General features: G+C 52.6%; 1 protein-coding gene across 11 annotated transcripts in view; it reads right to left on the reverse strand.

Annotated features, from left to right (window-relative positions):
• Positions 1-1,001: 1,001 nt before the first annotated feature.
• The window catches only part of RALGAPA2 (Ral GTPase activating protein catalytic subunit alpha 2), a 327,703-nt gene continuing 302,182 nt past the window's right edge, over positions 1,002-26,522 (reverse strand). For 4 of the 11 annotated variants that reach the window (XM_089307361.1, XM_089307359.1, XM_089307357.1 and 1 more), the window contains 3 exons: positions 19,710-19,831; positions 5,845-5,884; positions 3,898-4,345 (listed from right to left, as the gene is read on the reverse strand). In XM_089307361.1, coding sequence (XP_089163487.1) covers positions 5,880-5,884; positions 19,710-19,831 — 127 coding nt within the window. In that variant the 3' untranslated portion in view covers positions 3,898-4,345; positions 5,845-5,879. Of the gene's footprint in view, positions 1,730-3,897; positions 4,346-5,844; positions 5,885-19,709; positions 19,832-26,522 lie in introns of those variants that run through there. The other 7 variants (XM_089307358.1, XM_051845326.3, XM_070052131.2 and 4 more) reach the window with 5 other exon arrangements.

A 26,522-nucleotide genomic window follows, 5' to 3' on the forward strand; every position in this document is an offset into this window, starting at 1 on the left:
TCCACCTGCAGGTTCCCTGGACAGTTTTGAGGAATGCAGATACTCAGGTTCTGCTTCCCACAGGGTAGGAGCAGAATCTGGGGCAGGGGTGGGAGACAGAGTGGGCGTAGGCAACTCATGAACCTTTCTGAAGGAAGTCGGTATACTGCTTCCTAGGCTGCAGAGTTCTGAAACACACTGGACTTCATTCTATGAGGAAGCAAGGGTAGCTTTAGACAGGCTCTTGCTATCAACCAAAAGCAAAAAAAGGAGCCAGATCAGTGCAGGCTCCACTTGACTTCCAGGGAGGCACCTGAACCCCTTCAGCTTCAGTGAAATGTTTGCAAGTATTGAGCAGTATAGGAATATCTGCTAAGTGGACGAGTGAATGAGTTTTACACACTTGGCCCACGTCTCGAGTGCAGTGCCTGGGAGTGGCTCGGGACCCTGGCAGAGTGGCACTGGCCAGGCTGTCAGGCGACCTGAGGCAGGCTCCTCCTCAGGGTCAGGAAAACCACAGAAGCCCATGATTGCCTCTCATTGGTAAGACAAACCCTCCAAGTCTGCCCACTGCTCATCAGGACCCAGACTCCAGACCACTGGAAGGGAGCAGGTGCAGGGGGCTGCCCTGGAAGGACCAAGCAAGGGCGCCGTTCACCGTGGACCTCGATGCCAACGCAGTGGCAGGCAATGCTGACGCTGGCATTGAGTCATTAAGGGAGGTGTGGACTGCACTACTGCAGGACAGCAGGACAAGCCAACGACACATGGACCCAGGCCCCCTCGTGGGTGGATCCCAGCCTTTGTGTGTGATGGGCTGAGAGATGAATTTCACGTCGACACAGCTGTAACGGCCCTGGATTGGAAGCAGCTACTGTTTTTTTGGGTAATGCGTAGGCTTTTATTACAAAGAATGCTTTTGAACAACTTTTCCAAAAAAAAAAATAAAATTTTACTAGATGCCAGGAATAAACTTTATTTTCCTACAAACGATAACAAGGATGAAAGAATCACACAGCGCCTAGGTGCTGGTTTCTACTTTATTTAAATCATCACAGTAAATCAGAATGGAAGAGGGAGTCAAGGTCACATGGAGAGCCAAGTGGCGGTCACCAATGGAGCTGTGTGCTTTCCCCGGCGTGGCTGCCAGCGCCGTGTGTCCTGGCACGCGTGCACACGCACACACACACACACACACACACACACCTGCAAAGGCGTGGATCATCAGGAAGATTAAATAACAAGAGAACAAAATAAGAATCCAATGACACGCTATAACTTAATTTACCATATTTATCAAAGTTTTTTTTCTTATTTACATGTACTAAACGTGGTAGACCTGAAAACGTTAAGAAACATTCACTTCACGTGGATCATACATAGATGCCGAGTGCAAAGAAAAACCACGGCTGTTGCCCGCTGAGTCTCCCTTCAGATAAGGATGCGGCCTTCAGCGGGTAGAGAGGGACACACAGCGAGGGTGAAGGGACTCATCCATCCTCCCCATGGCAGAGTCAGCAGACCGGGGCACAGGTGGTCACACTGTGGGGGGCCAGGGAGACAGGGTCCACGTGGCCCGCCGCGGGCTGCAGGGTCTCTCATCTGGATGGCCGGGGGTCTCCTCAGTCCACCCAGCGGGCTTGGGTGTGACGACACTCGTGACAGCCACTCACCCGTGCAGGGTTCCTCATTTCCATCGGTGGAAGGCCCGCCTCCTTGGAGAAAAGTCATCACTCTGTGCAATTCCTGTCTTTTAAGGTACAAAACAAGGCTACACCCCTGGACTCCGACTCAGACGGAAATCTGGGAACTGGGGGGCAGACAGGTGAGGGGCGTGGCCTGGCCCGGCCTCAGGCCACTAGGGCTCATCACAATTGGGCTCCACTGGGGTGGGGACAGGGTGGGGGGGGCTTCCCGGATGACTGAGCCTCCACAAATGTTGCTGAAAGGCATTTATTGCAAAAATATGGTATTTGTTTTTCTGAGAGAAAATTAAAAAAAAAAAAAAAACAACTTGGTCATTACACTTTTCCACCCCAGATAACAGAAAGGACTCAAGTCCATGTGACTGTTAGCAAACATGGGTGCCAGATTCCCCACTCCCCCACTCAGAATCCCCAAACCAAACTGTTACTGAGAAGAGTGGACTCCAGGCCGAAAACCAAGGGGTTGGTAAAACCACCAGAGAGGAGTGGCGTGGTGAGCTACTTGCTGCCTACAGTCGAGTCAGGGCCACTGGTTCATGGAGGCCAAATGCAATCCCTGAGCAGGAGAGTCCAGGGGAGTCCACTACGACTTCCGAGTCCTAATGCGTCTCTTCTGCTAACGCCAGGTATCTGCAACCGGGCATTTCTGGATCCTGCACACAGAACATTCCAGAAGCTACTCACTGCCAGACACCTACGGGGGGCTCTAGAGCCCGGACAGGCGCTGAGCAGTGGGGGTCTGAGGGCTTTGTAAACATGGAAGGAAGCAGCTCAAGACCCCAGTCTGTGAGGATTCACGGTTTACTCAAAAAGAAACAAAACACAGGGGCAGGCGCCATGGCTCACTCGGTTAATCCTCTGCCTGCGGCGCCGACATGCCATATGGGCACCGGGTTCTAGTCCCGGTTGCCCCTCTTCCAGGCCAGCTCTCTGCTGTGGCCAGGGAGTGCAGTGGAGGATGGCCCAGGTGCTTGGGCCCTGTACCCCATGGGAGACCAGGAAAAGCACCTGGCTCCTGGCTTTGGATCAGCGCAGTGCGCCGGCCGTAGCGGCCATTTGGGGGGTGAACCAACAGAAGGAAGACCTTTCACTCTGTCTCTCTCTCTCACTAACTCTGCCTGTCAAAAAAAAATTAAAAAAAAAAAAAGAAACAAAAAACAACAGAGAACGGGGAACCAACACATGTGCTGATGTGAAAGGAAAGGCTGGCCTCCTGGTCACTGTCCATCGCCAGCAGCCCCCAGTGGAATGGCCCAAGGTGATTAAAGCTCGCTTCCACTTTGCCGCATCCCTGGGTCTCTTCTGTCCTGTGTGCCAGGCCCCGGACCTGACCTGCCATCCTCAGGAAGCAGAAAAACAAACTTGACAGGGCCAAGCTGTCCTTCCAACGCCAGCCCTGGGCTGGCGGCCGCAAGTCACCAGCTGCTCTCCTGGTCTGAGCGCAGGGCGGTTACCCTGGCCCTGTGCATTGTGAAAGAACAGAGATTGCACCGTGGGCGCTGGCCTTGGCTGTGCCCCTGAGCTCTTGCTCCCGGGCAGAGCTGGGGCTGCAGCAGTCCCCAAGTACGAGACGGGGGATTCCTTATGCACCCATTTCTCTTGCTGGACAGCAAGGTCCACCCGGAGATGTCAGCGAGGCAGCTGGAGAGCTGAGAGAGGGGGCTGGGCTTTTCCTTTTTGTAAACAGGCCTTGCTTAGAGCCAAATGGGTAAAAAACACGGATCTGACCTCCTTGCTTGGAACCTGTTACCCTACACCTGTGTGTGACAAGGAACGGCACCCCCCCCCCCCCGCCCAGTGATGCGCTGTCTCCGCCATTCCAGGGCACCCCTCTCCCCACCCCCGGGGGCTGGCGCCTACACCCGGCACTCGCCCACTATCCTGATTGGCGTTTGCTGTCCTGAGCCATCGGTCATTTCTCTTGCCCTACAGGGACTCTCACTGGGACAGCACCTTGTGTTTCTAGAATCTTCTGAGCATTGCTGGGTAGGAGTGTCACTGTCTGGACCCAGAGGGCTCCTGGGTGGTCAGGACCACCTCTCCTCGGGCGGTGGGTCTTAGGCACAGGTGGAAAAACACTCAACTGCCGAGGTGGAACACTTCTCCTGGGCACAAGGCCCCGGGGAGAGCCAATCTGGGTGATGATGAAATTTTTGAGAAAACCCTAAATCCTAACAAAGTGAAAGTAGCAAAACCAATGCAGAGAAAATCCTTCAATTCGACCCTTGTTTTGCTTGAGTTTATGAATGAGAGGAGACAGCAGGGGCCCAGGAACCAGTCCCCAGTCCCTCTCTCCTCCCCCCCCCGGCCCCTCCCTGGCAGCCCAGACTCTTCCCTGCTGTGGATGTCCACTAGTGTCTGTGGACGGCGGGTTTGTCTCTGGCTGTTGGTGGTTTTTTGGTTTCTTTTCTGGAAGCCCACGGCTTATGGGGTTTTGGGACGAGCCAATACAGCCTCGTGTGAAAGTCCCACTTGAGCCCTCTCTCAGGATCCACCTGTGACTCTGGGAGTCCCCAGGGGGGAGGCCTGCTGAGGGCACCTGTACAGCTGCCAGGCCCCTCCCAGGCTCTGCGTTTTGCGGGTGGGGAGCTCAGGGGAGGGGTGCAGGAGCCTGATGCGTCTCCACCTCCAGGCTGGCACACAGGCGGGGGCCAGGACCCCTGCAAAGGAAGCAGAGAATGCCCACATCATGGGGTTGACCGAGGGTCTCTGGCCACGGGCTTAAGGGATTTGTGGCACTCAAAGAAAGGGGTCCAGGGAGCTCCTGGCAGGCTGCGTTTGCAGCTAGCAAGGATGTCTGTCGCAGGAAATCAACAAATCAAAGTCTTTCTAGGCTGTGCTCCTGGCTTTGGAGCGGCGTATGAGGAGCTACGAATCTTTTCAAAGTTCATTCAGCTCACTGTCCCAGCTACGTGAAGACGAAAGGCATCTGGGTGACATCAAGGGCAAGCCAGCGTGGAAGCGTCGACCAGTCGGCGGAACTGCACGAGCAGCTTTGGGGGATCCCCGATCCACGCGACTGGGTTCTCCCCGTGTTCACGTGTTGATATCGTGTATGAGTTACCACTCACTGGATTCCCTAAAGGGTCTAACGCTACGGGTCAGGAAGACGCTGCCTCTGAGTCGGTCCGGATGAGCACGCGGGGAGGGAAAGGAAAGTGAGCCCCAGCGCGCCTGCACCCCCGCCTCCCCAGGGCTTTCAGAGGAATGCTGCTGCAACACTCCGCCACTGTTGCCGCTGCGGCGCCGCGCCCTGCGCAGTGCACTGCAGGCTCATTTCATCACCCTTCCCCTAGTAACCTATTTTTACACCTGCTGCAGGAACTCCAAGGCTCCCGTGTGACCTGGGCACGCGGCGAACCTCGAAAGCAGCCCTTCTGCCTCCTCTTCCTCACCTGCCTCACCTCCAGGGCTGGGGCCTTTGCAAGCACTGTTCTTGGCATTGGGAACGCACTTCAGTAGGCTGCTTTGTTCACAGACACTTTTTTTTTCTTCCCCGTCCTCTGCTCATCTCTTACTGTTTCTAGGAGGAGCTTCCAGAATCAATAGTGGCTAACATGCCAGGGCTTGTCACCACCACCTTGCCCGGGGCGGTGGGAAACTGCACGGTCAGATGCCAAGGGCGAGGGCTCCACAGGGGACAGGGTTTTCACAGCAAGGCCAGCGCAGTCACACCTGTCGTGCCAGCCTGCCCTCTGGGTCCTGGACTGTGGATCCTCCACCCTCTGAGCTCCCGCCACTTTCATCTGCTCTTCCTCCCCCACGCTGTTCCATTCAGCAGCCCCCTCCGCAGCCTGCCCTCCCCGCGTGGAGGCCAGGGAGGCCTCCATGATGGCCGCGAAAGGCTGCGTGTTAACGGCCCGGAAGAGGGGGTGGCCGCAGCACCCACCGGCTTCTTGCAGTCCCCACATACAAAGAGGGCGAGCGACAAAGGCATTTTCTAGGAAGGCAGGTGTTGGTGTCGGATTCCGCCTGAGTGCAGGGCAGAAGAAAGGAAGGCCGTGCTGACATACAGGGGCAGGAGTGCCGGCAGAGGCAGCCCGGGCGAGGCCCAGGGAGGCGGAGGGCACAGCTGTGTCAGGGATGAAGGAGACCTGGTGGTCGCGTTACCTTCCACCCTCCCCCCCCCCCGGAGTGGGGCAGCCGGAGTCAGGCTTACCTTGCACACCTACTGCAACCAGAGTGTCACGTATGTTAATCTGGAGGGAGAGAACATGGAATCAAGTGAGGACGAGCATCCCCTGACCTGATCATTTACACAGTGGCAATAACACATTCGCGCCTGAGCTGCCAGGGTGCTCCCGTGGCCTCGCCCTGGAAACTCCCTCGAGAACTCTACTGGCCTGGACAAAATGCGAGCTCATGTCGCGTTCACAAACCTGAAACAACAGTGACATCGAAACTCCCAGGATGCCGCTTGCTGGTGCCCAGCCTACCCTGAGTGATTTGGCCCAAGGTACAATCAAAGATTAAAAAAGGCTTTGCAAGACAAGCAGTGGGAATTCAACGGGTGACCCACCAGAAGTCACTGAGATCCTGTAGGTGTACAGGTTCCCACGTCCTCCTGAGTTCTATTTCACAGGTGTCTGAGCTGTATACACGTGTTAATTCAGTGCCGGTGTCAGCTGCAATGCGACATCCCTAGGGAGGCAGTCGGGGAAGGGACCCTGTGGCGGTCCAAGCTCACGCTCTCGGTCACGAGCAGCAGGGAGGAGACTTAGCTGTTCTATACTCCGGACAGGCTTTTTCCTGTCACCCTGGCCTTCCACACAATCCTATTTCCTGTGTGGGGTTTCCTCTGAAAATGTACCTCCCTCCAGCCTGGGGCAGTGGCTCCCACCCCCAAACCCCAAAACCCTCCTGAATTCAGAGTCACGAGACCACCATCAAGTATGGACAGAGGACACTGATCAGCGACACGGACTCCATTGTCTGCGCGGCTGCACTTGTGAGTTCTGGGCTGACCCCATCTGCTGGGGGCTGCACGGGGACCAGGAACGGCCTGTCAGATGGCGGAGGTTCGGGATGTCATCCAAAGAAGGCCAGGGATGCTCCCGGCTGGGGCTCTTTCAAAGCGATGTGCACGGCTATGATGAAAACACGCCTGTGCGCCCTCATCTGTGGCTGGGAATTTCAGGCTCACTCCCGGGTCCAGGGTGACCCAGGGGCACTTCCAGTCCCACCTGCTTTGATTCCCAGCCACTGCTCCCCAACCAGGGGACCATGTGCCCCAGGCACGAGAGGCTCTGGGTGGCTGCTGGATGCCGCTTACTGAGAGATGTTTCCATGGCCCCTCTGGCTGATGGAATGATCTAGATTCCCCAGTTCTCCCCCAGTGCAGCGTGCGGTGGGGGCTCTATTTCCTTCTAGACGGCAAACAGAGCGTGCCTCCGCGTGGGTCGCCCTGGAGTTGGGGTGGCCCAGCTTTTCAGGGCACCTGACGCTCTCCAGCGAGAGCAAAGGGTCCTTTTATGAAGGGGCTCCTTGATCTCACTCCCCTGCAGCCCCCTCAGCCCTGGTTCTGCTGTGCACACAGGCCCCCGATTGGTAGGAACCAAGAAAGCAGATGGCGTGGCTGACAATGGAGGACTTGTTTGTAATTGCTGATGAGGACGGGTTTGCTCCTGTCCTGGGCGTCCCCAGACGCAGCCTGGTGTGGTGTGCTGGACCACAAAGAATGTCTCAGTAACTGCCAATCCATGGTTGAGTTAAGGAGATGCAAAGGCAGAGCCAGTTGGGGGCGCCTTGATTATTCCACGGGGCTCAAGCGTCACTTGTCCTTGACGTGCTCCCAAAGGCTGGAGCACAGGCGTGGGCCCGTCAGCTTCCTGATACATCCCTGGGGTGGGGGGAGGCATGAGGCATCAGCTACCCTGCGCACTGCTGGACAGCACCCGCAGACAGCACTGTGCCTGCAGATGAGGAATGGGAAGAGACTGGGAGGCGTGTGATGCCCGAGGGGAGCGGGGAGAGACACAAAGCATAATTATTTCCTCCTTTCATCAACCGGGCAACGGATATGTGCCTGGTACTGTCCCAGGCTCCGGCTGACAGCGGTGAACAAAGCAGACAAACGCCTGCCTCTGGGGCTATTGGTAGAGGAGCCGCAGCACGCAACCCAAGAGGGCGACACCTCCCCTTGGGGCGAATGTCTTACTCTTTCCATGCAGAGCACAGATGTAATTTCTGTAAATAACAAGATACGGGGGGTGTTGGGAGAGGGGAAACCATGGAGGAATAGACACGGCTCTGCAGGCTCCGTCGTGGGGTGACGTTGGTAAAGACGTTGAGAGAGGCGGGACTCCAGGATGAGCACACGTCTAGTGCCAAGGCCATCTTGCACACGGGTGGTGCCGGGAGGCCAGGGTCAGCTCCACCTCCATTCAAGGGCAGGTGGGCGAGGCTCCTGAGGACAGCCCTTTCCCAGTGGGTCTCAGATCCCAAAGTGCCAGTCAGCAGCCACTCATGACTCAGACACACACACAGGCTGGGCCTGCGGAACCCAGAATCTTCCTTCTTTGGCTTCACAGGACTTCTTGGATGCTCCAGGTTTCGGAAGAGATCTGCCAGGCCTGTGCCAGAGGCTTTTCAAAAACGGGTGAACCGTTTTCTTCAGGTGTTCCCAGTGCGGGTGCAGAGGGCAAGCGTTTGAATTGAGCTTCTTCTTCTGGGGCAAAGGCTGCCCCTGGGATGACAGTGGTGGGCAGAGTCAGACAAGAAAAGTGGCTGCCTCTCCCCGATCCTTGTTACTGAGCAGTCAGTGTGCAAAGGGATGAATGGTTCCAGATAATGAGAGGGAATGATTTTGAGAGCTGGCATGGATGAAGGAGAGGGACAGCAGACTAGGGTTCCAGCTTTCGGCAAGTGCTAAATAGCCTACCAGCAGGAAGGCAGACAGAGTGGGAGATCAGAGGGCTATTCAGACCCCTTGGAAGGGCTCTGAGGAAGGGAACAGGTGCAGCACTGGATGGGCTGAGCACACACACTACAACCCAAGACTAGTGGGAATTAGCCAGGCTAATTAACATCTCCAAATGGCCCAAGGATGGCTTCCAGTATTTCCAATCCAGCAGCAGAGGCTGTGTCCTGGCCCTGGCCCCGGCTCTGGGCTTGGCTTCCTCTGTTTGATCGTTGGGTCTTGCCCATCAACTTTGGTTCCGAAGCAGAAAGCTAGGACAGCTGGACCAACAGAACAGGAGAGGGAAGGGTGTGCACGCGGATTGTGTGCCTGCTCTGCACGCATGCTCACATCCCGGTGCAGGCGCTGGCGGAGCAGGTGCCTCAGCCCTGCAAACGGCTCTCCCAGCATTTTTCTCTTTTCCCTTCCACAGCTGCCAGGGGCTCTTATGGATCTAGGACTAAGTCACATGGAGCTTCAAAGTTAAACTGGATATCTCAGTGTCAACTTTCTCATCAGGCTGTTATGGAGAAAGGCTTCCAGCCCTTCTCAGCACCTCGCAGAATGGAAGCAGCAAGGTTTCAGCTGCAGCTTAGCCACAAGGAGGCGAGTTCACCTGCTCAGAATGACTTCATGCCCGTGAGCAGGCACGGAAGTTCAGGGCAGCCATATTCCTAACGGCCACAAAGCGGAAATGGCCCAGATATCCCCTAGCTGATGGATGGACAAACCAAGTGTGGTCTGGCATTACAATGTTATCTGGCACTAAAGAGAAAATAATTCCTGACCCATGCTGCAACACGGACGGACTTTATGAACAAACCACGTGAAAGAAGCCAGGCGCCAAAGCCCACACACTGAGTGACTCCACTTATTTGAAATGTGAGGGATAGGCCAATCCACAGAGACAGAAAGTGGATCAAAGGTTGCTTAGGGCAAAGGCGTGAGGTAGGGCGAGGACTGACTACCAGTGTTTGTTTTAAGAGGGGATGAGCATGTTCTAGAACCAGATTGTTGACACACTCAACACAGTGAATTGTATACTTGATTTTTTTTTTTTTTAATTAAAAACTCAGTCCAGGACTCCATCACGGGTGGCGGAGAGCCAGTCACTGAGCCATATCTGCCACTTCCCAGTGACTGCATTATCGGGAAGCCGGAGGCAGGAGGCAGGAGCCGGAGCTGGGACTGGAACTCGGGTACTCTGAAGTGGGATGCGGCCATCGTAACAGCTAGGATCACGCCCATCCCTGAACTGTGCACTTTCCACACATGAACTGCACCATAGGTGAGCTCCTGCTGCTGTCTTAGACCTGACCTCCGAACTCTAAAATAGCCCTGACTTTAGTTAATTTTAAGTTAAATTTCTGGATTATCTGGGTGTGCCTTTGCCCCTGTAGAAATGGCACGGCCATAAATGCGAAACGGTCCCCTCTGCTTTTGGAGGGGCTGTCCTGCCTCCCTCCTCCTGGCTGTCTGCTCCTGTGGGTGGGATCCCAGGGCAGGCTGTCCACAGCAGGGCTCTGCAGGGAGGGGTGGCCAGGTGGGCAGGCATCCTGCCTGAGAACACAAAGACCTAGCACTGAGCCCTGGTCCTGAGGACAAAGCACCAACCCTGGTCAGATGCTCAATGGAGAGAGAGAAATCTGGCCATCCCGAAGGTGGGGAAAGCGCATAGTGAACGGCCTCCTGCTCACGACCTCACTCTGCTGGACCCTAGTGTCATCTGTGGTCTCTGGGAATAACTCTACATGCTGGGGATGGCCACCCACGTGACTCTTTAGGTCAGCATGTGTGTCGCCGCAACCGGCTGCTGGCTGAGTCCACAGGGCCAGGGTGGGACACACGAGTGGCCCCGGGCCCTCAGTCGGAGCAGAGTTTTAATGCCTAAAGATGGTCTCTACAAGTGGCCTGTCATGGGTGACCAGGACAGAGAGCAGAGCCGTCCGAGTGGCCGGGGGAATCTCACTTTGGGCTTCTTCCGTTCTTCCTGCGGGGACGCCTCCCCTGAGGTTGCCAGGACACCATCAGGTGAGCGGACATCCACTGCCCTGGCCGGGAGCGCCCGGCCTCAGTAGGCTGCAGGCTCAGATGTTAGCTGGAAGGCGGCTGTTTTTCCAGAAACTTCTTGTGCCCCAGGGAGATGCAGCTGGGGACCAAGGTTTCCCCAACGTCCGCAAGTGGCTGCCCCGTCACACTGCAGTGGCTATGGCCGGTGGCTCGGGACGGTGTCTCACTTTGCCTGAGATTCAGGCCACAGAGCAGCGGAACCAGGAAGTCTTGAGGCTCACAGGAGCTTACTCTGAGAAGACAGGCGCCACGGAGGGTGCGGGCCCCCGCATCTCCCTGCAGGGCACAGCTGTGTGCTGTGGGAAGGTGAGAGGGAGCTCTGTGTGCAGGACACAGGTGCCTGGAACCCGACCCCTGCGCACCTGCGGTGTTTTCGAGGGTCTCGAACCCTTGAAGTGTTCCCAACGCAGGCTGTTGCCTGTCCTTTCTCAGCACCCTCGAAAGAGCCAGCACCGGGTTTCTCACGTGCTAAGGAATCCATTTGGCATGGCGGTGCTATAAATGCATTCCTCCTTCCAAAAGTGACTGACGCGTTTCCCATTTCTAGGGGCTTTTTATCCAGCCTTCGGAGGGGCTTTAAAGACTCCTTGGTAAAGAGGAACCAGCTTTTCTCTTTACTGCGCCTCTCGCATTTGCTGCTTATTATCCTGCACTTCTCTGGCAAGGGATGGTATAAAATATTCTTTCTTCTTCTCCCCCGCAGACTTAAAGGCTGGGACGAGAGGTGCCATTCGGCCCCAGCTTTGGTTTCGTGGCTGCTGAGTCGGAACTCTATCAAAACCACTGAAGCCTTCCAGGAATCTCCAGTGGCGGGGGTTGTGCAGGGGGCCAGCACCTAGGCCAGGAGGACTCGAAGGCCACAGTCATGGGTTCCCAAGGCATGTGACCACGCGGTGCCGGGAGCTCCTGGTCCTTCTGAAACACATTCTCAAGGTTGTCTTCAACAAGCTCTCAGTAAGAGTCATTTCCCAAAAATCGTCTCTGGGAAAACTCTCGGCGCCTGCCAGCCAACCATCTCTCGGCAGCGCTCAGAGCTACCTGCAGCCACCTGTCCCCTGAGCCACCTGCACACAAAGCCCTGGAAGTACCCAGGGAACCAGGCAGAACCGAACACAGTGTCTCGGAGACCACGCCACGTGGCACCGTCAGAATCCTTCCAAGGGCACAACCTGAACGTGATGTCACCCCGCAGGGCTGAAGATTCCTGGGCCCCTTCTCATTCTGGGAGTCTCAGGATGCCGCCAATCATGGCAACAGCACCACGGTGGGCAGGGGTCCCCCACGTCCTGCCTCTCTGCCCCTCCCACACTCAGGATCTTCCATCTCCTTCTGTCCATGACCGCTGCCTGACTTGAATGCCTTGGTTCATGGCCAATGTGGGGAAGTTAAAAGCTCACAGACAGGGGCCGGAGCTATGGTATAGTAGGTTAATCCTCTACCTGTGGAGCCGGCATCTCATATGGGCACTGGTTCAAGTCCCAGCTGCTCTACTTCCAGTCCAGCTCCTTGCTAATGTGCCTGGGAAAGCAGCAGAAGACGGCCCAAGGGCTTGAAGACACAGAAGCAGCTCCTGGCTCCTGGCTCTGGATTGGCCCAGCTCCAGCCATTGTGGCCATCTGGGGAGTGAACCAGCAGATGGAAGATCTCTCTCTGTCTCTCCCTCTCTCTGTAGCTCTACCACTCAAATAAATAAATAAACATTAAAAAAAAAAAAAGAAAAACCAAGAGGCTTGGCAAAATATCTTCCAGGCATGAGGCAAGTTTTCATCCTCTTCCAGGTTCACAGCCTAAAAGACCCAAGTCCCAAGTGGCTGACGGTATCTTCCCACACGTAGTGGTAGTCTGCCGCTAACTAATACAGGCTTTTTAATACGTGCCTGCTTTTTTGGGGTTCATGAGTATCTGCTTCTGTCCAACAAGACCCTAAGCTCCATGAGAGAAGTGGGGAACGCAGGCTTGCACCATGTCTCAAAGGCTTGGTGCCCTCTCACCTGCCCAGCCCAGGCCTGCTCCGCGGCAGGTGCCGCGGGAAGGGAGGCCCCGTTCAGAGAGGGTGATGTCTGACAGGTGGCGGGGCCGTTTTCCTAGCCGATCGAATGGAAGAACTGTTTCTCTCATCTCGTTCTCCCACCTCCCAGAGCTGACAGTGAGGAGAGTGAAAGAGCCTTAGAAGGACAGAGGGATGAGTAAGCACGAAGCAAAACTGTGGCGCTAACCGGACCACTGAGAACTCTGTTTAAGCCCTCAGTGTCATTTACCAAAGCACCTCGATCAGGTTTCGGTCTTCTGGGCATTCACCAGCCCCACGGCCTCCCCTGCCTTTCCCTGTGCCTGGTTTTGCCTGCGCTGCTTCTCCCTGGCCCACTCTCACTAAGAGACTGGGAAGGGAGGGGACGGGGAAACGTAATTACAGGTGTTTGTTCCGCCTCTTGCATCAGGCGGGCCCAACACATCTGTGGTCCAGAGACACACCCGTGCCGCTTAAAGCAACAGCCTGGCTCCTTCCTGTCTTCCTGTGGTTCATGTGTTCCAACAAAGAAACTACATGCACCATTCTCTAAAGGACTTACAGTCCACTGCAGACAGAAGAAGAGACGCATGGGACAAAGGTTTACACGTGCCAAGAAAAATCAGCAACAGTTACTGACACGTGAAGAGGCCTTTTAAACAGTGTGGAGGTGCTCTGATTCTCAGACAGCGGTTCTCAGCCCTGCTTGCATATTAGACCGCCCTCAGTGTTGCTGTGTTTTGAAAATTTCCACGCCCAGGCCAGCATAGCAGAACCTCTGGTGAAAGACCCAGGCTCCAGTCTTTGCATAGCTTTACAGGTGATTCCAACGTGCACCCGGGGCTGAGCACCACTGGGCTCCAGCGATGGGCTTTTGGATGGTCTTATCCCCTTTTCAAGAAGAATACAAGGGTACTTTAACAGGTTCAGGGAAAAAAATTAAGTTTATTCTGGGGCAAAGCATTTTGAAATCCATGCATAAAATACTATGCATTTTTCATGGACTTTCTGAAGACCTGTCATACATCTTAAGTTAAAAAAAAAAAATCAAAAAGGGTGGGGGCCAGTGCCGTGGCTCAATAGGCTAATCCTCCGCCTTGTGGCGCAGACACACCGGGTTCTAGTCCCGGTCGGGGCGCCGGATTCTGTCCCGGTTGCCCCCCTTCCAGGCCAGCTCTCTGCTGTGGCCCAGGAAGGCAGTGGAGGATGGCCCAAGTCCTTGGGCCCTGCACCTGCATGGGAGACCAGGAGAAGCACCTGGCTCCTGCCATCGGATCAGCGCGGTGCGCCGGCCGCAGCGGCCATTGGAGGGTGAACCTACGGCAAAAGGAAGACCTTTCTCTCTGTCTCTCTCTCTTTCACTGTCCACTCTGCCTGTCAAAAAAAAAGGGGGGGGTGGGAGTCGTGGTTACATGGGAGGGAAGAGGTGGACTGTGGTCCAGAAGGGACTGCTGGGGTTGAGAACGTCCATGCAGGCCATTGGTTGTCTGCAGGACATCTGGCGACAGTTGGGTCAGTGAGGGCCAAGCATGGTGAGGGTGCACAGTGGTGTGGCTTAGAGTTCCTGAGCAGATGGTGATGCAAGAGCACTTGTATTCTAGGGAAGCTTCTAGGTTAGCTGAATGGAACTCTAAAACATAATCTTGACCTTTGATTTTAATAAACAGGGACAGCGCTATGGCGTAGCTGGTAAAGCTGCTGCCTGCGGTGCCAACATCCCACATGGGCACTGGTTCAAGTCCCGGCTGCTCCACTTCCAATCCAGCTCTCTGCTATGGCCTGGGAAAGCAGTGGAAGATGGCCCAAGTCCTTGGGCCCCTGCACCCGGGTGGGAGACCTGAAGAAGCTCCTGGCTCCTGGCTTCAGGTCAGCACAGCTCCAGCGTTTGCGGCCATCTGAATCAACAAATGGAAGACCTCTCTCTCTCTCTCTCTCTCTCTCTCTCTCTCTCTCTCTGCCTCTGCCTCTCTGTAACTTTGCCCTTCAAATAAATAAGTACATGTTTAAAAAAATAAACAGTCAGCAGCCAAGGCTCTGGTTATCACATGGTGACCCCAGAGTGGGCACTGGTTCAGCACCACCATCGGCAGAATAGGAGAATGTGGGGTGTGGGGTGTGTGCTGGCCCAGCTTCAGACTCGCCCACGACCTCTGGGTGCCCCTCGTGGCTTAGGCGTCAGCTCACTCAAGCCTAACATGAAAGGGTTTCACCTGGCATTTCCAGAAGCCCTCTCTGGCTCAGCACTCTAAGGTGCTCTTTGTTGCTTTCAGCAAAGTTAGGAGGAAACTGAACAGTAAGAAGCATAAGAAGTGCTACCAATCAAAACCTTAAGACCACCTGTTAACAGGGCAGGAGGGAGGGAGGGAGGGAGAGAGAGAGAGAGAGAGAGAAAGAGAGAGAGAGATCCCGAGTGTACCTGCAACATGACCGCCACTTCTCCGAGTGGGAGCGAGTGTAGGGAAGTTAGGGATGGGATTTACATGATTACGACTGCCCAGTGCAAGAGTCCACGGACCTGTGTGCACAGTGACAAGGCTGCAATATCCTGGCACCGGAACCACCGTGCGTGGCGTGGAGGACCCAGCAAGGGAAAGCTGGGCGTGGCTTTCTGTGGGCAAAGGCCGGGAGTTCCAACAGCAGCTTGTGTAGCTCGCACATTGCACACTCACTTTGGGACCAGTGAGTGGCATGTGTGCTTCTCAGCGGTCATGTGAGATTCCACTGGCCACCGAAATGGCCTGGTGACACCAGGCACCATCTTCTCAGGACAGTGGCTTTGTTATAGGGAAAAAAAATCGCAAGGCTCTCCCACTGGGGTGAGAGAGCATAATAATCTTTCCCCAGGGGGCACCCATGCAACTGAGTGAACAGTGAAAGGTTGAGGTTCTGTGCAGCAGCGAGAGTGGCAGCTGCAGCCCAAGGCTGACTCAGACTCGGCCGGTCTAAGCGCCGTTAAAGCAGCAGAGCCCGACCGAGTGTGGCGAGGAACTTCCTCCCACTTGTTCTAGATCCTGCAGCCTGTCCTGTCAAGAGCAGGAAGGAAGGCCTGCAGGGTCTGTCCTGGTGTTTACTGGGGCTGACAAATAAATAAAGATCTGTGCTCCCTCTGCTGGCTCTCTACAGCAACACGAGACCCAGGAGCAGTGCTGGAATCTTGGGCAAGTGCAAGTCCACCCAGGCTGGCAGACAAGGACCGCTTGCTGAACTTGGTTTGAGATATTCTTGAGGGAGAAATCGATCTTTTTCAACTTCTGATCGAAGTACCTGGGGATACTGAAAATGAGATCTGAAATTTGACGTACCTATATTCTGGACTACCACATTGCTAGCTGGGCCTCTAACAGTGACTCTGGAATGCATTTGCCAGCAGACACAAGTGGATTCCTCTTAAGGTTTTAAGGTCCCGTTGTAATCAGGGGAAAAAAAAGACTAAGTAAAAGTTTCTTGTCTTTTCCTTTTGTTCTGTAAGAGCAGCTTCTAAAAAAGTAAAGATTTACACTATTTACATCCTTCGGGATAATGTCAAACATTAGCCTTGGTTTTCCATGTCATTAGCATGCAGAAGAATGACCTCATGGTGAACAGATGCACTTGGCTGTGAGCTGCAGCGATTACATCAGCCCCTCCCCGCAGACAAGGGTGCCCATTCCAGTTAACTCTTTGCAGGCCTCTCTGCCACCCCCCCCCACCAGCCTTCCTTGGTAGTGTGCAAGAAAACACAGTTAGACCCCCACCCCCCAACATATATGCACTTATGGGGACATTCTAGAAAGTTAAATTCCACCTGGCTCATGTGGATTCATACTCTGCACGAACTTTTTGAGACACCCTTGTATGCGTGTGTGTGTGCATGCGTGCGCGTGTATAAAACATAGGTTCATCTGCAAACAATATTTTTTAACACTGGCTACCTTTTAGAATATCTATTGTGGATCAATAAAAGAATGCAAACTACAGGGATAGGTTTACAAAAAAAAAAAAAAAAAAAAAAAAAAACCAAAAAAAAACAAGCAGCTCCAATATCTATTAGATACCGGGCACTATGAAGATAAGTAATCGGTGGAATGGACACAAGGTAGTATATTAAAGCATCATTTTCTGCCTAGGAAAATGAGGTTTTTTTTAAAGCTTTTTGGAAAAAAAGGTGATCACTGACACATTAGCCCTTACGTCTGTCCCCATCTGTAGCTGACAGCGCCCCCAGAGCTTCCTGGGCAGGGGGGTGGGGGTGTGCTTCCTGGGTTGCCAGCACGGCAGCACCTGGGCAGGGGGTGGGGGTGGGGTGGCAATTGGGCCCAGGCAGCTCCCACTTGGTCCATCTCTAGCTTGGATCTCAGACCGGCCAGCGGGTGCTGGGGCCTGCATTCTGGCTTCCTGCCGCCACTGCTGAGGTGTCTCTCCCTCTTCCGCTAAGGATACAAAGGAAACCTTGGGGCCCTTAATTCCTCAGAGTGCGCATATGCGTGTGTGCCAGAGCCCAGGGCCCTGCTTTGATGACACTGATGGCCAGAGACGGTCTGATTGGGTCCTAAGTGCACTGTGGAGGCTTAAGCCGCTCAGGGTCAATTTTTCCAGTTGGCTTGTTGCTTGGAAGAGCAGCAGACTTCACCCCAATCTCTTAGTGTAAGCTGGCTGGCTCATCTGGGTTTGACTGCACTTGTTACAGGGCAAGAAAAAAAAAACACAGAACACTGTGACTACATAAAGCCCATTTTCAGCTGTGAAAGTATAGCAGCTCGGGATTCCTCAGAAGCAAAACCCGGCGTGCGCATGAGAACAGACTGCGTGGCTCTGAGCAGGTGTCCAGCTGCGGTGCAATGCCCACTCTCATTGTCCTGCACCCCGCCCCGTTTCCCTCCGAATCAAGTGCCCTGCCTAGCTCCCTCCTCGCCGTTGGTCTAGGCAGATGTGCAAAGCCTTCCAAGAGAACCTGAGGCCCAGATGGAACATCGCACTCAAGGACAGGCGCGCCTTGCTGTACCTAAACCTCCACTCAGCACTGGCCGCCCTAGCCCACGAGCACTGTGAAACGTGGTGCTGAGGGTGGTTTGCTATGCCGTGTTCGGTTTCACGCTTCTTTTATAAAAGTTCCTGTGCCCACCCTTACATGCTGTCGGAATCTCTCCTCCTTATTAAGTAACTTTGAAAACCTCCGTGTTCTCCAAGGAGCAGATTTACAGTCCTCTCCAAGGTGGGGGTCCCAAAACTCAAATTTGCTCCTGAGAGTCTCACTGACTCCTCTGAGATGCTTTAAATGGTAAGAGCTTTTGGAAAATATCAAGTGAACTTGTAAAAAGGGGATAAAGAACACGCAGGAAATCAAGTCCATTGTTCCTTGTTTCTATAATCATTAGCCTTACAAATATAGCAGTTGAGTTAAGGAATGTAAACGTTGAGTTATGATTTGTTTGCTTTAAATTCTAAAACATAAAAAGCTTTCTCAGTAGTTCAAAAATAGAAAAAAATTAAAGAATAAAAAGAAAAAAATTAAAGAAAAAAAGAATCTGCCCCCAAAAATAAAGACATTGGGTCACAATGAGAGCTTCAAAAAACTGGGGTGCCTACAGATCCTCCATGTTCACTCTCCCCCACATTAGCAATGATCTTAAACCCCTAGCCAGACCCGGTATGAAATCTTCATTTCCCTCGAAACAGATTTTTTTTTTGTTGTGGGGCGGGGGGGAGTCTTATACAGAGTGTATAAAAGAATTCAATTCACAGCTGTTCTAGTTTTTTTTTTTTTTTTAATGTACGAAACATTAATCAAAGCTTTAAGTTATAAGCTTTTCTCCTGTTGTTTAGTATTCCAGTTCCACGAAGATCAATAGAGGCCAGCCCTGTGTTTCTTGATGCCTCCCCAGGAAGCAGAGGCGTGATTATGTAAATCGCCCGGCTCCCGCACCTCTGCCAGCCTGCTTATCTCCCGTGCCTTCTGCCTGCTGCTCCTGGCTCCCTGAGCAAGTGCGTGCCTCTCCCTCTTATCTCCCAACAAAGCTCCGCGAGCCAAGGACTGAAGCCAGCGATGTTAAACAATGATGCATGGCTGATTTTATTTGTAAGTGATTTATTTCACTGAATTTAATTTTTTTTCACTTTGTGTGTAAGATATTTGTTAACAAGTCAGAATAGGAGAAGCGAGGCAGTGTGCAGAGACAATTGACACAGGTTAGAAATCTATTAAGCACTCTAACAGTTGTGTTGAAACCAGTGGAAGATGAAGGAAGGCCCCTCATTGAGGATTTCAACATGCATTGACTAAATATCCCATTTACTCTCTGAAAGGCAATTAATCTGTAATTACATGCAGAAATTTACAAGTAATAATTCTATTCTTCAGGAAAAAACAGTAATCACATAATCAGTTTAAGTGGCAGTACATTTTTTTTTTCAAATTGGAAACGTGAAAAAGAATAAATGCCTAAAAACAAGGAAATCCATGGAAATTTTTACAATTTTCCACAGGGCCTAATAAACAGAAACGATGGTTAGCCAGTGTGTAAAGTGGGTTCCATGCCAGGTGCTGCTCTGGTCGGCGCCTTGTCCACACGATACCGGCCACTCCAGAGAGAAGTGTGCACCCTGCACTGAGATGACAGGCCTGGGGACACTGCCCTTCCGTGTCTCCTGCGTTAATCCCTGACCCCGGCATCTCGGCAGCATAATCCCCATTTAGCATTAGTAGCAACGGCCTGACTGTGAGGAACTCTCTTTTTGATAAGTAAGCACTGATTCAGGCATCGCCTTTAAACAGCATCCTCCCAGCTCAGCAAGAAACCCACACTCCTGAATGAGCCCGAGCGCACGACTGAGAAAAAGTTCATTAACCTTGCTAGATTCGGAGGTTAACAGGATAGCGGAAGAAAGGAACGGAGTGAACAGCTCGGATACAAAACAAATGAAAATCAATGTCATCATTCCTTTTGATATTCATTAGTTGATTCAGAGGGAGAATGCTCTTCTTAAATTTGCAAGCATTTATCTGTGAAAAACAGGTGTACATCTGCTGCTCGTCGTAAGCGTGCGAGGCAAGAATAATGCAGACACTCACCCGTTCCACTGAGCGAGTAGCTGGGACAGGGAGAAAAGACTTGGGCTGCAAAATCCTCAAATGTCATGACTTCGCGGTGGTTCTGAATTATGGCTTCGAGATACAGAGCTCGCTCTTCGTAGCTGCGGAAATCGGTTAAGGAGACAAACGCACGTGTACGAAGGCATGCATACAGCAGTGACGGGGTTCGCTGCGGTTTGAACGCTCCCGCAACCTCCACCTCTGTGTGTGAGAAAGAATCCCTCCCGGGGTTCTGCAGCACATTGTCACAAGACGCAAAATGCTCGTCGCACCTAAATAATGAAAGCTGCTTTTGAGACCCAAGGTCCTGTTAGGTTTCCTCTGCACTCAACGTTACTGTCACTCAGAAATTTGTGAGCCAATAATCAGAGAAGCCCATCAGAGGAGGATCAGGGTTGATGTAAACAAACAAACACCAAAACCCAAACCAGAGCCGTTGATTGCCATGGTACCTATTTGGGCGTCTGCCGCGTTTCCCAGTGAATAAAAGCCATCTCAGCCCACTGACACAAGGAGCTGACTCTTCAAGCGAGAACTGGTGACCTGATGGTGCACACACCAACAAAACAGGAGACCACAAGTTTCTGCGGGAAGAGAGGGCCAGGAAGGGATATTGGTGAGCATTAGGAAACAAGGACTAACAGGTGGGTGAATCTAGCAAAGAGTGCCCAATGTAATAGTAATAATAATAATATTGCCTTTTAATTAAAACTGTGGTCTGGAACACACAGCATTCACATGTGTAATCAAAAACCAGTCACTGATAAAACTTACAAGCGTAACAGGGCCGAAGCAACTTCCCAGCTGTCTTAATAGGACCCCTGTGTGTGGCAGCCTTTCACAGGGCAGAAAGCAAATCTTCTCCTTTTGTGTGTGGCTTCTGTTTCCTCCGAAAGGTGAATCACGCACTTCCAATAACAGGGTGGCGCCTGGCCCCGTGCATCTGACTTTATGAATTAACACTCGGGAAAGTCGGCCTGGCATCTCATTTCCCGTCCCCCCAGGATCAGCGCAAAAGTTAGGAGACGTGAGTGGGTCAGGATGGAAATCACGTTCATCCTCCAGGAAACCAGGAGGAAGAAAAGCAACTCTGGCCTCCCTCACTATATTTTCAAGCCATCTTTTCAAAATGACCGCTTTAAAAAAAAATACATTGCTGACAATGCTGCCCTTCCAGTTAGCTTTCAGTAGAGCCTGTATTTGACAATTGGCCAGCGGATGTCTATTTTCTTTGGGTAAAATGGACACAGGCCCTTCTGCCTCTCTTCTGCTTTAGTGATAGCCGAGGATGGCGTTCACAGCAGGGGAGAGGCCGGGGGGCGCTCCGGGGCTACGCCATCCAATGCGGCAGCCGTGAGCCATGTGCGTGCCATCTGATCGGAAGCCTTAATGAACAAAAATTAAAACATGAAGACTCAGTTCCCCGGCCCCCTTTGCAGTATCTCAAGTCCTCGGCAGCCACACAAGACGGGGAGCCGCAGCCACAGCCCAGGCTCCTAGCAGTGAGAAGCACTACTGGACAGCGCTAGGCAGACTTTCCCTTTAAGCTTGCTCGATGCCCCGCTAAACGAGGAAAACGGGGCTGACGGCTTCACAGGGCTTCTACGCCCCTCTGATGATTTACGATTTTTCTGAGGCCGGTCACAACAGCCCCAGGCCCGGGCAGCTTGAGCCTGGACTGGCTCCTCGGCTGTGGCTGCGCTCCTGGTGACTCGCCTTAATGAACAGGCTGCCAAACTTCCTCAGCGAGAGGCGCCTGCTCGGGCCCAATTCTAGAGGGACCCACTAATGCCATTCACGTCTCATTATGAACACGCTTATTCTGCACAGCACTTGGCTGTCGCCACGGCTCGGCCCTCCGTGCACGGCCCCAGCAAGCCGCTGGTCCGGGGAACAGCAGGATGCTAGGCCTGAGTGGCCGTCTGGCGAACAGGCACTCTGACACTAAGCTGGCACGTGCTGGCCCAGCAGGGGCCGAGCGAGGCGTGACAAATTACTCAAAGAGCTCAGCTAAACTTAGGGCTGACAGCCACCTGAGCCTTCGGGCCGCCGCGGCCCACTGTCAGCGCTCAATGCACGGCTCCCGCTATCCACACAAGCCTGCTTGTGGGCCAGGGCCCTCTCCAGACCCGTCATGCTCTGCCTACTATCACCCTGCTGTTCCCTTAGGGGCCCCACTGTGTCCAACACATCCACACGCAGTGCTCAGGACAATGGCAAACAAAACAGAAATGCGTGTGGATTTCGCTAAATATTCTCCGCACGCCGTATCTGCAAAGTACCTTGCTATGTTAATCAGGCTCACAATGAAACCCACACAAGGGATGCCATGGGTGACACCTCACAAATCGACCCGGATGGCAGTCCCTCAGCCTTGTCCAACGGTCAGAAACATGGCCTTGTCAAGGCTGAGGTCCAGCCCTTCCACTTACAGGAGGTAATTTCCAAGGTGGGGCCTCTCGGATTCGGTGAGTATTACGGTCTGCCTGCTTGCTGCCTTAAGGCACCATGGGAGAGACAGAGAACAAAAAGGTGTTTCTAGAACTCCCTGCCAAGGAGGAAGTGCTTATTTCATAGAAAGTTCCCGACTTTGCCTTCCTATCGCTGTGTTGTGCACACACATTTCCCACCTCCCGAACTGGGGTGTTGATGCTGCTAACCCCGGTGCTGTTGTTTAGACAAACATCCGTTAGGGATGGGGTGAGACCAGGAGCTTGGCAAATGCACTCTCACTCGTGGCCCACGACAGGGCGTGTCATCAGCACAGCAGAGAGAAAACAGGCATCACCCCAACTCCACAGCACGGCCCAGGAGTCCCAAAGTCATTTCTTTGAGTGGCCTTGAAACACTCGGCCATGGGACTGTAGCCGAATCTCTCAGTAGAAGCAAGAGCAAGGGCCAGGAGGAGCAGTCCACGATCTGACCTTGTCTTCCACGGTGTCCTCAGAGCTTCACTGCTGGCTGCATTCTACAAAAAGGGCATTTGTCACGCCGACCTCCAAGTGCTCGTGGGGGAGCTCCTCCCCGTAAGACACACAGAGATGTGAACTGAATGCGGATACGAGGCCCACCAGTGGGTGATCAGAGACACCTCATTGACAGAGGGTGGCTACAGAAGTCCCTGGTCACAAATCCAATGTCCATTTCCATACCAGTCATTGTCCTTTTGTTCCCTTAAAAAAAGCCCACTAACAAACATGCGACTTCAAATTTTGCTCTGAATACTCTCTCATGAAACATCGCACAAGGTGCAGTACTTTAAAAAATTTAAAACTTATTTGAGAGGCACATACACATGTATACTCACACACACAAACACACACATACACACACAGAGTGAGAGCAAGAACAAGAGAGAGAGAAACTGGACCTGGTCTGAGGCCAGAGCAAGGAGCTGGGGATAAAATCCAGGTCTCCCATGTGTGGGGCTAGAACCCAATTACTTGGTCATCACTGCTGCTGGTGGGAAGCCGGGATCAGAAGCTGGAGCAGGGAACTGAACCCAAGTCCTCCAGTATGGGAAGCCGACGTCTTACACGACAGGCTAAATGCTCAGTCCTAAAGTATCTCCCGCAAGAGCAATTTTCCCCTTGGCATCAATGCAACTCAGAGAACATTCAAATTACTGACCCAAACTCCACCTTGTGGATATTTCTGCGTTTCTTTAGTAATCTACTCTGAATACATTTTCAGATCGGAGTTTTATTATTAATATACCTCTACTTGACTAAAGAGGCTCTATGTCTTTGTTGATCACATTTTATCAAAAACTTCTCTTAGGGGCTGGTGTTGTAGATGGTGTTGTGGCACAGGGGGTACAGTTGCTTCCTGCAACTGTTACAGATGCCAGTTCATGTCCTGGCTGCTCCACCTCTTATCTAGCTCCCTGCTAATGGCCTAGGGAAAGCAGTGGAAGATGGCCCAAGTGTCTGGGCCCCTGCCACCTACACAGAAGACCCAGATGAAGCTCCTGGCTCCTGGCTTCAGCCTGGCCCAGCGCTGGCTGTTTCAGCCATCTGGGGAGCAAACCAGTGGATGCGGCGGATCTGTCTCTCTCTGTCTTTCCCTCTCTCTCTGTAATTCTGGTTTCCAAAATAAATAAATAGAATTAAAAAAAAACAAAAACAAAAACAAAAAAAAACCACCTTCCAGTAGAATTTTCCAAGTCACACTCCACTGATCTGCTGGGTTGTCTGGGCCTGAAAATCCAAACCTGTCCCTCCAATGTTATTCTAATTGTAACCTGCCTTGATTTTAGAAATGACGGAAGCAGCTCGTCGTTGGGGGAGGAGCCTGCTTCTTGGTGGAAGAAAGGTCTATGTGGAGGCGGGACCCAGGGCACGCTGCTCCCACCTCAGTTGCCTTCAGTGTGAAATGGGAACATGCACATGTGTTCTTGGGGCTGCTGGAAGGATGGAGTGGACTACCACGCGTGAGCCACCTGCCCGGCTTCCAGCACAAAGAGAAGCAGGGTCAATCTGGGTGCCCTGCTCCCCCACCCCCTCATGTGGGCTAAGACTCCCACTTCAGAGAGAATGTGCTGGAGAAGCTATGGGGAAGCTCAGGTCCGGCTTTAGGGCAAGCAGATCGCCTTTCGGTACCCGCCAAGGAGCTGGGACGTCCTGCGGTCTCCATTTTACTGGTCAGGAAATGCAAGCTCAGGGTTCAGTGGTTTTCTACAGCCACAGTTATTCGCTGGTGGAACTGGGACTGCAACCTGGTCGTCTAACCTGTACTGCTTCCAGCTAATATCTTGAATTCTAGACGACCTGGGCTGAAGTTCAAGTTAAGACTCCAAATGAAGACAAATCAACTCACTTAAATGTGTGGGTTAGAACCATCAACCTGCGGCTTAAATGAGTAACCTATACCCATAGATTTTATAGGATACAAACAACTTTTTATTTATTCCGGCTGTGGGTCAGTGGGCTGTCATTCAACACCATCAACTTTCTATCTTGGAATAGCTCTCCGTTATCAAAGAAACAAAAGGACTGTAGGGAAGAGGGTGTATTGCAGACTCCATTTTTTTTTCAACCCCTGCAACTCTTCCCGCCTGGCCCTTCTCTGCATTTCTGAAGCATGGACAGGATCCTGAGGCTGGCAGAGTGGCCGGGAGGGACTGCCTCCTGACGTCAGAGCGTGTGTTCTACACCAGCTGACGTACCTGTCCCTAGCTCTCCTTCCTAGGTTGTGCAGCCCTGACTGCTGACACCATCAAGCCAGAGAGCTGGTTGCTCTCAAGCCTCTGTGGATTCTGGAACTCCCCCAACAGTGCTCCAAATAGCTGGCGGGGGGGGGAGCCAAGCTCTGGAGCCCTGGGAGGTGCCAGCCAACCACACACCCCTCCGGGAAATTCAGGCACCGTGAAGTTCCACTGCTGCACTGTTTGCTCCATCCCTTAGTCTATGATGATTCAAGTTTATTCGGGTTAAAAAAACAATTTTGAAATCCACGCATACAAGGGGTCTTTACATAGTTCATAAGAAGTATGTGCTATGCACAAACTATGCATGGGTTTCAGGTTTTCTTTTTCACACCAAAATAAGCCCAGCTTTGCATTCCATGTTTCCACGAACTTTGTCTAGTTCCCCTGTATTAGGGACTAGCAAGGTTGAGGACCGCTGGCTGCACCTCTTACATCTGACTCTCACCTTACATGTTCTGCACTTGTTTTTCATGGCTGCTGTAAATGATCACAAGCTGAGTGACCAAACATTTACTCTCTCTCTAGGGCAAGGGGGCCAGAAGCCCCCAGTCAGCAGAGCTGTGCTCCTTCCAGAAGCTCCAGGGAAACTTGGTTCTTGCTTCTCCCAGCTCTAGGTAGCAGTAGCAGCTCCCTGAGCCTACAGCTGTGTCTCCCCAGTCTGTGTCTGTGGAGACATTCCTCACACTCTTCTCTGCGTGCCTCTCCTCCGTCTGCTGCCTAGGGGGACCCCTGCCATTGGATAACCCAGGATGGTCTCCTCATCTCACGATCCTTAACCGACAGCAGCAAAGGCTCTTTATTCAGATGACATTCACAAGTGCCAAGGACTAAGGCGTGGCCAAGTAGGTCACAGAAGCCAGTCTGCTTGCTAGTGCTACACGTGGCATTTATTGAGTAAATCAATGAATGCCTAGGATTAGTGTCCACTGCTGGTACTCAGTGATGTGTACCCAGTGATGTATATAGTGATGTGTACCCAATGATGTGTACGAGTTATGTATACCCAATGTTGTATACCCAGTGATGTGTACTCAGTAATGCTGCTAGATATATTCTAGGTAAAGAAAACTTAGAAGGAGACGCTAGAGAGCTTTTGATTTGAAATAGACTTCTGCATAGATGAAAACAAATGATATTTGCTTTTAATTTAGAAGAATGCAAGAGGCAAACTCTTTATGATCTTAGCTGTGGCATGATTTATTAGAGAAGAAACCAAAATCACAAAGCATAAAGGAGATTAGTACGCCTGACCACATTTAAACCGAGAGCTACTGTTCACCACCACACCATAAAGAAGGCAGAGACACGGCATGCGGTGGGAGAACACATGTGCCACACACACACACACACACGGCTGGGTTGGCGTCCAGAATGTACAATGGACTCCCGCAAATCCGTAAGTGAAACACAAGCAACCCACTAGAAAAATGGGCAAAAGACATAAGCTTTTCCTACAGATAAACCAGGAATGGCCATCAAGATGCTCCACCTCTCTAAAAATCAGGGCTTCTCAGCGTCTCAGTGGGATATGATTTTCTCTACACCAGACAGGCAAAACACAAAGCATGGAGAGTGCTGGAATT

This window comes from Oryctolagus cuniculus, chromosome 11 (genome assembly GCF_051225735.1).
Source record: "Oryctolagus cuniculus isolate XC-2025 breed Fujian yellow rabbit chromosome 11, ASM5122573v1, whole genome shotgun sequence".
NCBI lineage: Eukaryota > Metazoa > Chordata > Mammalia > Lagomorpha > Leporidae > Oryctolagus > Oryctolagus cuniculus.